This window comes from Bubalus kerabau, chromosome 8, assembly GCF_029407905.1.
Source record: "Bubalus kerabau isolate K-KA32 ecotype Philippines breed swamp buffalo chromosome 8, PCC_UOA_SB_1v2, whole genome shotgun sequence".
NCBI classification, from domain to species: domain Eukaryota; kingdom Metazoa; phylum Chordata; class Mammalia; order Artiodactyla; family Bovidae; genus Bubalus; species Bubalus kerabau.
This window is the reverse complement of record NC_073631.1, coordinates 113,373,710-113,386,902: the sequence shown is the minus strand read 5'-3', so window position 1 is coordinate 113,386,902 and position 13,193 is coordinate 113,373,710. Positions and strand designations below refer to the sequence as shown.

General features: G+C 40.4%; 1 protein-coding gene across 1 annotated transcript in view; it reads right to left on the bottom strand.

Annotated features, from left to right (window-relative positions):
- Positions 1-12,879, bottom strand: part of LOC129658456 (contactin-associated protein-like 2) — an 836,688-nt gene extending 823,809 nt beyond the window's left edge. Inside the window, exon 1 of the mRNA XM_055589413.1 lies at positions 11,470-12,879. Within this exon, the coding sequence (XP_055445388.1) occupies positions 11,470-11,479 (10 nt within the window). The 5' untranslated portion in view covers positions 11,480-12,879. The remainder of the gene's footprint in view (positions 1-11,469) is intronic.
- Positions 12,880-13,193: the final 314 nt, after the last annotated feature.

Sequence of the window (13,193 nt, the reverse complement as noted above, 5' to 3'; positions counted from 1 at the left end):
ACTCAGCCAAAAAAGAATGAAATGCCATTTGCAGCAACATCGATGGACCCTGCATTCTGATGCCCCTACTCCATCCCTAAAAAGGAAGACCCAGGAAACTGAAGGACTTATTAACCCCTAACCAGATATGCAATCAGCTGTCTTCTTCTCAACTGCTGTATGTTTACTAATGGATGGGCCTAATTTAGGGCTGCCACCAGGAATCAAGTTTTTCAGTTAATTGATTATAGATCAATGTTCTCAAGATACATACTATATGATACTGAGTTTGTCAGTATTATTCTTAAAAAATTATTCTACTGTAAAGTTTTGTAAAAACCATCAAAATCTCTCAAGACAATCACTGAAACCCATCTATAATCTAACTATGAAGCTGTAGGAATGTTCCAAGATGGCATTAACCCTCAGAGAAAGATGCTGAGGGCTCCACCAATCAGGTATCAACATGCCCATGTCCAAGTGACAGCATTAACAATCGGGAGAAATATGCCCATGCAAATGAGGGAGAAAGATGAAACTGGAGATTTCCACCTGCATTTGGGCAGCAGTCCCGGTCTTGGTCAGGAAGTGTATTTCTGGACACATGGTACGTTTCCACACACTTTAAGCTGGGGAGTTGTTTTTTGAATTCTCACCCTGGTTCCTATTTGTTCCTACAATATTTCTGTACCGGGAAGTAGGAATCTGGAGGGTTTCTCATGTACCAGGAATAATATCTGGAAAGGCTGAATTCTTGGGACTTGAAGCAACACGTGGCTCATGCATATGGTTCAGAGGGCACACACTGGCAAACACTGCTTCCACGCAGCCTTGTGCAGATCTTCTGAGAGCCTCTTGTCTTTCTCTTTTCACAGATACGCTCCCTGGTCATTCTCATCCCAGGTGCACCGGGATCCCCAGCCCAGAATGAACTTTCTCTTCAGGAACCTGGTAGCCTTCCTAGCCATGGAGATCTTCCATACTGCTGAATTGGCACTGGCTTTCTTTTGCCATCCAGATTTCACAACAGTCTGACGTACTAGGCACAATTGACCAAAGCAGACATCCCAGGCTCAGAGTCAAAACTCCTTCTCTTGGTTGTGGCCAATGTGTCAGAGGAAATGAAAAAAAAATTATTTGAACTTTTGTTGATTTTGGCAACTGGTGGATGTTGATACCAGGATTAATGCATAGGTTACTGAAGAAGAAGGATGAAGAAAGGAAGGGGAATTATTCTAAATTTAATCTGGGGCAGATTAAGTCTCAGGTAGATTTAGAACATCTTTTGAGTAAAGACCAGCACAGAAAATAATCACATGTCAGAAAAGAAGACATGGCTGGAATTATAAACTGGGCACATTTTACTTACTGATGATTTGTGATGTTGTGAGAGTAGAGAAGTCACCCAGAAAGAGCTAGTTGAACACTAGGAAATTAAGGGTAAGTATATTTATATGCAGAGTACATCATGAGAAATGCTGGGCTGGAAGAAGCACAAGCTGGAATCAAGATTGCTGGGAGAAATATCAATAACCTCAGATATACATATGACACCACCCTTATGGCAGAAAGTGAAGAGGAACTCAAAAGCCTCTTGATGAAAGTGAAAGAGGAGAGTGAAAAAGTTGGCTTAAAGCTCAACATTCAGAAAACAAAGATCATGGCATCTGGTCCCATCACTTCATGGGAAATAGATAGGGAAACAGTGGAACAGTGTCAGACTTTATTTTTTGGAGCTCCAAAATCACTGTAGATGGGGATTGCAGCCATGAAACTAAAAGACGCTTAGTCCTTGGAAGGAAAGTTATGACCAACCTAGATAGCATATTGAAAAGCAGAGACATTACTTTGCCAGCAAAGGTCCGTCTAGTCAAGGCTATGGTTTTTCCAGTGGTCATGTATGGATGTGAGAGTTGGACTGTGAAGAAGGCTGAGTGCAAAGAATTGATGCTTTTGAACCGTGGTGTTGGAAAAGACTCTTGAGAGTCCCTTGGACTGCAAGGAGATCCAACCAGTCCATCCTAAAGGAGATCAGTCCTGGGTATTCACTGGAAGGACCGATGCTAAAGCTGAAACTCCAATACTTTGGCCACCTGATGCGAAGAGCTGACTCATTGGAAAAGACTCTGATACTGGAAGGGATTGGGGGCAGGAGGAGAAGGGGATGACAGAGGATGAGATGGCTGGATGGCATCACTGACTCGATGGACATGAGTTTGGGTAAACTCTGGGAGTTGGTGATGGACAGGGAGGCCTGGCGTGCTGTGATTCATGGGGTCACAAAGAGTTGGACATGACTGAGTGACTGAACTGAACTGAACTGAAACCTTGGAGAACTTTTAGGTATAAACATTACATTGCATCAATTCAGTTCAGTTCAGTCACTCAGTCGTCTCTGACTCCTTGTGACCCCGTGAACCGCAGCGCGCCAGGCCTCCCTGTCCATCACCAACTCCCAGAGTTTACCCAAACCCATGTCCATCGAGTCAGTGATGCCATCCAACCATCTCATCCTCGGTTGTTCCCGTCTTCTCCTGCCCTCAATCTTTCCCAGCATAAGAGTCCTTTCCAATGAGTCAATTCTCCGAATGAGGTGGCCAAAGTACTGGAGTTTCAGCTTTAGCATCAGTCCTTCTAAAAAACACCCAGGACTGATCTCCTTTAGAATGGACTGGTTGGATCTCCTTGCAGTCCAAGGGACTCTCAAGAGTCTTATCCAACACCACAGTTCAAAAGCATCCATTCTTCGGTGCTCAGCTTTCTTCACAGTCCAACTCTCACATCCATACATGACCACTGGAAAAACCATAGCCTTGACTAGATGGACCTTTATTGACAAAATAATGTCTCTGCTTTTGAATATGCTGTCTAGGTTTGTCATAATTTTCCCTGTAAGGAGTAAGCATCTTTTAATTTCATGGCTGTAATCACCATCTGTAGTGATTTTGGGGCCCCAGAAAAATAAATTTAGCCACTGTTTCCACTGTTTCCCCATCTATTTGCCATGAAGGAATCAACTGGAAAACACCGAGGTAATCCAGTGATAAATGATGAAGAAAGATGGAAGCAGTGTTTCTCCTACCAAATAAGATAGACATAAAAATAATTTTAAGTGTACTACATTGCATGCATTGATAGTGATATCTTGTAGCCAAAAAAGAGGGGCCTTGATCAAGATTGTATCAGGAGAGAGCTAAGATACCACATGCATTTTTACAGTCAGATATCCTTGGCCATTTTCTCAGTTCACATCCAATGACAGTTTAAGCTACATATCCACAGATTATTTTGACCCTTTAAAAGTCGCAATGAGTTGCTTTGAAGAACCATAGTTTAGCTTCTGTGGTCAAGGTATTGACCACATGTAGGAGTATTATCATTGAGAGTTAGAGGGTGGGAATTGTTTTCATTAATTAAACAAATACTCTTCATGCTCTAGGCTTTTTTAAAGGAGTTGTGGCGTAACGGAGGGTTGGTAGGCAAAGCAATTGCTTTTAAATGGTTTACAGTTTAGTTGAGGAAATAAACATGCATCAAATGGTATTACAAATGTTATAGCTGTGTGTTATGAATAATAATACAAGGCACCATAAAGCAGACATCCCTGTAAAATAAATGCTTGACTTGAGTCTAAATGAAAAATAGAAGTGAACTCATTAAACTAGGTGCAGTTAAAATCATTCCTTGGAAAAAGAGTATCTTTTTCTGTATCAGGATCCTATAGTGCCTTCTGAAAACTAAAAAGAAAAGAAAAAGGTCAACGTGGGTCAATATGCATAGAACACATGGTAAGAAGACATGGAGGTAAATGAAACTAGAGAGTTAGTTAGATGTCAAGTCATACAAGCAGCGTTCACTTTTCTTCCTGGCCCTTCCTCAGTCTCATGGGCAGTTAGAGACTGAGTTCCTGCCAAAGTAATATGAGTTTCAGTGGCACATGCTCCTTCTACAGTTCAGTTCCGTTGCTCAGTCGTGTCCAACTCTTTGCGACCCCATGAATCGCAGCACACCAGGCCTCCCTGTCCATCACCAACTCCTGGAGTTCACTCCAACTCATGTCCATCGAGTCAGTGATGCCATCCAGCCATCTCATCCTCTGTCATCCCCTTCTCCTCCTGCCCCCAATCCCTCCCAGCATCAGAGTCCTTTCCAATGAGTCAACTCCTAAAACCCCTTCTCATGTGATGTCCCACTCTCTTTCTTCTTTATTTTCTATTTGTATGAAGAGCGACCAAGGGAGAAATTTGGTTCCCTGTGTGACATGGAGGAAAGCCTTCCACAACCCATGAACATACACTGGAACTTTGAGTGAGAAAGAAATTTACATTGCACAGATCTAGTCTATATTTTGGGACTTTTATTTTACAGCAGCTGCTGTTGCCCTCATTAACATACCTATTTTATGGTAAGTATTACCTCCACTCCTCCTCCAATTGTATTCTTAGAACAACATTCATACGTCTCAAAAGCAATGTCCTATAAAAACATTCCACCAGTTTACTAAAACTGGAATGGGAGAGCTTGAGAGTATATGAACTAAAGTTACAGGAATATGCAAGGAGAGGTTCTGTGGCAATTGTTGAGAAAGAGGAAAGATATTGAATAAGGTGCCTGTGGTTAATTTTATGTGTCAACTTGATTGGGCTAAGGGGTGAGCACAGATGGTAAAACATTATTACTGGGTGTGTGTATGAGTGTTTCTGGAAGAGATTAGCATTTAACTTGGTAGACTGAATAAAGAAGATCCCCATCTCCAACGGGTGAGCATCATCCACTGTGTTGAGGGCTCTAGCAGAAGAGAAAAGCAGATGAAGGCTGAATTTGTTTACCTGCCTGTGCCGGGACATCCATCTTCTGTCCTCGGACACTGATGCTTCGGTTCCCCAGCCTTTGGACTCCAACTAGGACTTTCAACATTGGCTCCCCTAGTTCTTAGATCTTCAAGTTTGGGCTGAAATTACTTCACAGGCTTTCCTGAGCCCACAGCCTGTAGATGGCAGACCCTAGGACGACTTAGTCTCCATAATCATGTGAATCAATCTTTATGATAAATATCTTTCTATATAACTACATATAGCCTATTGGTTGTATTTCTCTGGAGACTAATAACAGATATTTTTTAATGGTTTTCTATTTCTACCCATGAAGTTTTAGTTCTCAGTATTCCAAAAATAAACTAGTAGAATTAAAGAAAATTTCTAATCTTATAAACTAAAGGATGAGTGCTGTACTCGTAAAATGGCCAACACTAAAATTTACATACATTTAAGATAAATGTAACCTTTTGATATATCTTTAAACATTTCAAAAAGATCCAGAATTATTTGAGTCCCTCCTTAAGCTATAACAAATTATACACTACACCAGAATCTCTACCTATTGACAATTTCCGAAGGTAGGCGGGAGCCAAATTAAATGCTAATCTCTTCCAGAAACACTCGTAGACATACCCAGAAATGGTGTTTTACCAGCTTTGTGGTCATCCCTTAGCCCCATCAAATTGACACATAAAATTAACAACAACAGGCACCTTTTTTACTACTAGTGCCACCTGGGAAAATTAGCTTACAGCTGATTTTCTAGAGGATTCTGTAAAGCAATTGGAATTAAGATTGGGCTTATTATAAAGCAATTTGTTTGTATTACCATTGATATCTACATGCATACATATATGTGTAGATCTGTGTATATAATATATAATTTAATCAAGGTTCTTAGAAGAAAATCAGCCAACATCATATGGTGCTTTTACATCACAGTGCTAAAATGTTATTGGGGCAATTAGCATGATGTGCACCTGACAGGTGAAGGTGCGGTGTTACCTGGGCGTTAACACTCTCACAAGGCTGACAGTCTAGCAGGGCTCTACACTGAGCCTCTGGAGACCATGCAGATGATCCCCTCAGTGACACTCAGCATTTCACTGAGCTCCCAGGATTGCATTAGGTTAATAAAAGATATTTTGTGAGAAGCTGTAAAAATGCTTCATAAAATGCTATGTTAGCAGTGAAAAGGAAATTAGAATAATGGAGAAAGAATACATTTACAACAAATAGCAGAGGATTGAAAACCAATGTAAGTGCCATTTGGTAACTTCAAGGACCTTGGTTGGATGAGAGATTCAGAAGTTGATGGTGGTTCCTATACGTAAGCGGGCTTCCTCTGACAATCAGCTGAGCTGATTTAATCTGCATTTAACCCAGCTGGATCTTATCTAGCCTGCCTGTTAATAAGCATGTATTATTTTGCCAGCAAGGGCACAATCTCTAAAGTAATAATTATCAGGGTCATTTTTTGCTAAGAGCAAAATCTCATTTTGACATAAGATGTGCTGCTGCTAAGTCGCTTCAGTCGTGTCCGACTCTTTGTGACCCCATGGACTGTAGCCTGCCAGGCTTCTCTGTCTGTGGGATTCTCCAGGCAAGAATACCGGAGTGGGTTGCCACTTCCTTCTCCAGGGGATCTTTGCAACCCAGAGATCGAACTCTCGTCTCTTATGTCTCCTGCATTGACAGGTGGGTATTTTTTTTTTTTTTTTTTACCACTAGCGCAGCCTGGGAAGCCCCTTGACATACGATATCATCTTTTAAAAGCAAAAATAAGAATGCCACAATCATTGCTAAATACTGCCTATTAAATATAATGTTACCATAGTTTTACTTTCTTACTTTTATGAACTCATTCACAGGTCTTCATTCAAAGTTTTACATTTTAAGGACATATAGTGAAGATTAAGTGTTTCTTCCCATTTGCTTCCATGAGATTTGGCATCACTGAAAAAGGCACATAGGTATGTATACATGATATGATGCATGCCAAGCCATTCCTTGCTTGGCAACCATGATACATGTGCCTGCCTTTTCTTAATGCCACTATCATATTATACAGCATTTAATCATTAGACAGAAATATATTCTACTAGACTCTCAGCTCCTTGAAGGTAAAACTTATTTTTTTCATTTCTATATTCCCAGAATTAAAGTTGGTTTATCACATCTTTAAAATTTGGGCATCACTTTCCTTAATAAATTAATTAAAGTAATGCTCTCACAGAATAAAAAGTTCTGACTTGAGATGCAGATAAAGGTGAAGTCAGAAATGTCGCCAGACAGGATCTGTAGTATTTGATGGTGAGAGAGATTGTTCATATAAACAGATTGATTTCCTGAAGCTGATGCCCTTAAACAAACTTTAGGAAAGTAAGTGCTTCATGAGTACCATCTTAGGTGTGTGTTCATATACACACACACACGTTCATGCACTCATCTTTTCCTCCTTTACCAAAATGTAAAATAATGCCTCCACAGACATTATTTACTATTGGTATTCTGTACAGTAGATTATTGGGTAGGTGTTTAACTTAGGGAGGACTCCGTATTGAGGCTTGTCTTTGACCATATATCAACGTCACTCCCCATCACCACCTCGGGATTATTTAATGTGGCATTAGTAAGAGCATAATGTAACAAAGGTATATCTATAAAATCAGTTTACCATTTCAAATACCTTGTTTAACTTCATGTGTGTTAAAGCATGAGCACAAACTCATTTCATTCTATTACCTTATTTAATACTCAAGTACCAAAACAGGTGATGAGGGTAAGGCAAAGCCACTAACACACGTATTGAGCCAAGAATGGAAGATCACTGAGATATTTTGATCCAGTACATGAATTGACATCAGCCCAGAGGGGTCTCACCCTTTGGCTTCACTTTTTGGTGGGAAGGATTTGGGGCCCAATATGAGGGGGATTATAGCTATTACTTAGATGCATAATCAGCACCCTGCTAGCCTTTCCAAATTGAACTGTAATATTTTTTAGGGTCTTTCTCTCTTTCACACAGTGATTCAGTGTCCACTGACCCAATCTCCAGCTCCAAAAATGACTGACCAGACAAAGAATAATTCCCGAAACTCTGCAATAGTTGATTCAAGAACATTAGCCACTGTTAGAACATGCCTTTTCCGCAGCCAGAAGGACTGCTACAGAATGGGCACATGAATATGGAAAACAGTATGGAGGAGCCTTAAAATATTAAAATAGAACTCCATATAATTCAGAAATTTCACTTTCAGGAACATAGTAAAAAAAAATGAAAATACCAACTGAACAGATAGGGGCACTCCATGTTGAAAGAACCAGTATTAATAGTCAAGACATGGAAACCATGTAGGTGTCCATCAACCATTGAATGGATAAAGAAGCTGCAGTACATATACACAATGAAATATTATTCAGCTATTAAAAAACAAAGAGATCCTACCATTTGTGACAACATGGCTGGACCTTGAGGGGATTACACCAAGTCAAAGAGTAAAACAGATAAAAACAAGTACACTATGATCTCATTTATATGTGGAATCTAGAACAAACAAACCTCACAGGAAAAGTGACCAGATTTGTGGTTACCAGAGGCAGGGGTGGGGCCGGTGGGAGGGGTGTACTGGAGAAAGGTGATGAAAAGATACAAACTCCCATTTGCAAGATAAATAAGCACCAGTTAACATTGTTAACAAGAGACTGGTTCCAAATAGGAAAAGGAGTACATCAAGGCTGTATATTGTCACCCTGCTTATTTATCTTATATGCAGAGTACATCATGAGAAATGCTGGACTGGAAGAAACACAAGCTGGAATCAAGATTGCCGGGAGAAATATCAATAACCTCAGATATGCAGATGACACCACCCTTATGGCAGAAAGTGAAGAGAAACTAAAAAGCCTCTTGATAAAAGTGAAAGTGGAGAGTGAAAAAGTTGGCTTAAAGCTCAACATTCAGAAAACGAAGATCATGGCATCCGGTCCCATCACGTCATGGGAAATAGATGGGGAAACAGTGTCAGACTTTAGTTTTTGGGGCTCCAAAATCACTGCAGATGGTGACTGCAGCCATGAAATTAAAAGACGCTTACTCCTTGGAAGGAAAGTTATGACCAACCTAGATAGCATATTCAAAAGCAGAGACATTACTTTGCCAACAAAGGTCCGTCTAGTCAAGGCTATGGTTTTTCCAGTGGTCATGTATGGATGTGACAGTTGGACTGTGAAGAAAGCTGAATGCCAAAGAATTGATGCTTTTGAACTGTGGTGTTGGAGAAGACTCTTGAGAGTCCCTTGGACTGCAAGGAGATCCAACCAGTCCATTCTGAAAGAAATCAGCCCTGGGATTTCTTTGGAGGGAATGATGCTGAAGCTGAAACTCCAGTACTTTGGCCACCTCATGTGAAGAGTTGACTCATTGGAAAAGACTCTGATGCTGGGAGGGATTGGGGACAGGAGGGGAAGGGGACGACAGAGGATGAGATGGCTGGATGGCATCACTGACTCGATGGACGTGAGTCTGAGTGAACTCTGGGAGTTGGTGATGGACAGGGAGGGCTGGTGTGCTGTGATTTATGGGGTCACAAAGAGTCGGACATGACTGAGTGACTGAACTGAACTGAACTGAACATTGTTAACTGTGGTATCTATGAAAACTACTGAGAGACTAAAACCTAAGGGTTTTCATCACAAGGAAAAATTTCTTTTCTTTTTTTTTTTTTTTTTTTGCTTCTTCTTTTATAGTATCTATATGAGATGATGAATGCTAACCAAACTTTCTGTGGTAATTCTTCCACAATATATGTAATTCAAACCACTATGCTGTATACCTTAAGAAAAAGAAATGGTCATATGACCCTAAATCAGGGTCATTTAGACATAAAGAAGCTTCTGGGAAAAGAAGTTTCCTTATACAGCAAAAACACTCAGGCTCTCTCTTCCTTTGAATAATGAGAATGTGAAGCCAGGTTTCTATGAAGAAGACAAAACAAGTACATAAAGGAATGAACCATATGAGAAGGAAGTGGACTCCTCAGCTCACTTTCCAAGCTATCAGAGCAAATACATCCCCTAATTATTTAAAATTCTTATATTACTTAATTGGGTTTTCTGCTATTCACATATTTCTGCTATTTTTGCTATGTTGTGAGCACTCTACTGAGCTCCCCTGGTGGCTCAGACTAAAGAATTCACCTGCAAGGCAGGAGACTCAGGTCCAATCTCCAGGTCAGGAAGATCCCTTGGAGAAGGGAATGGCTACCCACTCCAGTATATTCGCCTGGAGAATTCCATGGACAGAGGAGCCTGGCAGGCTACAGTCCATGGGGTCTCAAAGAGTTGGACACAACTGAGCAACTAAAACTTTCAATTTCTTTCAGGCACTCTATTAAACATTGTTTAACTAAATTTTTATAACAACCCAATAAGGTTGATTATCCACATTTACATATAAGAAAACCAAAGTCCGGGGTCACACAGAGAGCCATCATTTTAAACAAGTTTTTTTTTTTTTTCTTTCTTTCTTTACTCTAAAGCCTATGAGTTAAGCGGTTTCACTTTGGGGGAAAAAACTCCGAACAAATTATTTCAATCTTCCTACATCAGTGCTTGCATAGTTTATTAATAATTTCTGAAATGTTATGTCTTACAAAAATGGATATGAAAACTTGGGCAGCTAGGCTCGAAGTTAAACTGGTGCTATAAGCATAGATTTATAACCACATCAGATAATACCAACATATAGAAGACCCATAAGCATGCCTGCAAAATAAGTGGCATACAAAAATACATTTACACCAAAGGGACCTCAATTCCAAGACACTACTGTAAAACCAGTCCACTTGTACCAGGTAATGTCACATAACTGTATATAAATATATCTCATGATACATTTAGGGTAATTTTCCATATTTAATTTTAAAGGGTTATTCCATTCATAACATAAGCAACTATGAGTGAAACACAAGGGCAAAGTCATTCAAAAGTAAACCTAAAGAAAATTTATAAGCAGCAAACTGCAGTATTTTTAAGAATGGAAAAATGAATAGAATGAGGAGGACATGAATCTTGTCACTTCAATGCTTTATAGGAACTGATTAAAAATATGTAATTTATCCTGCTGTTGTATCAACATTATCTTGTTATATGCGCTTCTCTCATTAGTCTATAAAAAGAATTCAGCCACTCATTTAACAACAAAACCAAAGCTTTTCTGACCCACCTCCCCAAGGGTCACAAGTAACCTGGGTCCTTTTTTTGTCTTCCTTCTGTCCTCAGATGCTAACCTTCAACTTCATTCCCTCTGAGCTGCACACATCTCACTATTTTCCCTCACTGAGCTTTAGAAACTGCTTTCACTACAGAGAAATAATCTAATTGGAAATGCCAACCAATACATATGGTTGATCTCTGATCAACCTCTCTGATCTCTAGGTCTTCCCACGTGGTATTAGTGATAAAGAATCCACTTACCTAAGAAGGAGATGCAGGTTCCATCCCCGGGTGGGGAAGACCCCTTGGAGAGGGAAATGGCAGCCCACTCCAGGATTCTTGCCTAGAAAATCCCAGGGACAGAGGAGCCTGGCGGGCTACAGTCCACAGGATCACTGAGTCGGACACAACTTAGCAACTGAGCATGTGACCTGAGGCTGTTTTGTGAGATGCCCACCTGCCTTCATCTCCAGGAAGCCATGTTCTCCTAGAATTCCTTCTGGCTGCTGCTTTTTCTCAGTCTACTTTTCAGATTCGTCTTTGTCCATCCTTCAATGCCAGTTCCTCAAAGGCATGTCATTAATTTTCTTTAATTCTCATCTGACCTGTTTCACCTGAGCAACTACCCACTCCCAGGCTTCAGTGTTCATCTACACACTGATGACGCTCATTGCTCCCAGGTGCTCATGACTCCACTCTGTATTACGTGGAAACAATTTCCAAGTTATTTACAGAAAGAGAGGCCAAAATACCATGGTGTTGCCTAGTTATTTATAAATGCATATTTTATGTATATCAGGAGGAGGATACTAAAGAGTTACTCAGAAAAAGTTCTTTAAAAAAAAAAACAGGAAGATTGATCAAACTTTCCTTTTGACAAACTTTCCTTCTGCATTTTCCTAGATCCAGTTATATTCAGTAAAATCTATGAGAAAGAAAGGTGTTTAGAACAATCTGGTCTCTGCAATGCTTGTGACAACCTTTGCCAACATTATATCAGTATCTCTCTGCTATTACTCACTCTGGATAGGGTTTCTAGAGTCGCCCATGTGAGAAACACCTTTATTGCTAATCGGCACCTGAAATTCTGAGTGTCTGCCCTTGTGACTTTCAAATCGAGGCTCGTGTTATAAATCACTGTTTATTTTCTCTCCTGGTAGCATCTTCGTATCTATGGCACGTCTCTTATGATCAGCAGTTACAGTATTCTCCAGGATGATAACCTATGTCTTTGGGGTGTCTTTTAAGCCTGCCCACGGTGATCTTGATGACACAACCTCTATTTTAAAGCTATGCTTAGTTGCTCAGTCATGTCTAACTCTTTGTGACCCCATGGGGGGTCGCCTGCCAGCTCATCTCCAAGCAAGAATACTGGAGTGGGTTGCCATGCCTTCCTCCAGGGGACCTTCCCAACCCAGGGATTGAACCCAGGTCTCTAGTATTGCAGGTGAATTCTTTATTGTCTGAGCCAGGTCATCCTAAAGTATCCTCTAGGAAAAACCCATCCAGTTGCTTTTGTGTAACCCAGAAATAGAAACAGGGAGAAACTTATGTTTATTTATGAGACATGTAAGACAAAAGGCAGTAAAAATAAAATCTCAGAACCTTTGGGAAGCTGTAATTGTTTTGCTATGATGAAATCTTTCCTTGAAGACACCTGAGATTAGATTTATTCTGATGTTAGAGAACCTGTTCACTAGAGATCCAGCAAAAGTTTGTTTATAGGGGAAGGAAATCTCATTTTCCCTAGAGAAAGATGACTCCTCGTTCTTCATTGTTGCCCCAGTCATCTTTACATTATAGCTACTCATGCATGTGAGTATTTCTAGACTGTGGAATCCTCTATGTCAGAAACACCTTATATTACCCATTCCTGCCCCATCATTTTGTGCAAAAGGAAAGAAAGCACTGGAGAAAGATGCAGTGAGCTTGAACAACACCATCTACTTGCTATTTGCAATTACTCTGAAACCCAGCGGGCTTCACAGGTGGCCCAGTGGTAAAGAATTCACCTGCCAATGCAGGAGACCAAAGATGTGGGTTTGATCCCTGGGTCAAGAAGATCCCCTGGAGGAGGAAATGGCAACCCACTCCAGTATTCTTGTCTGTAGAATCACAAAGAGTGGAACTCAACTCACAGAAACCTATTTCCTCTGCAATATGTTCAACTACACCAGAGTG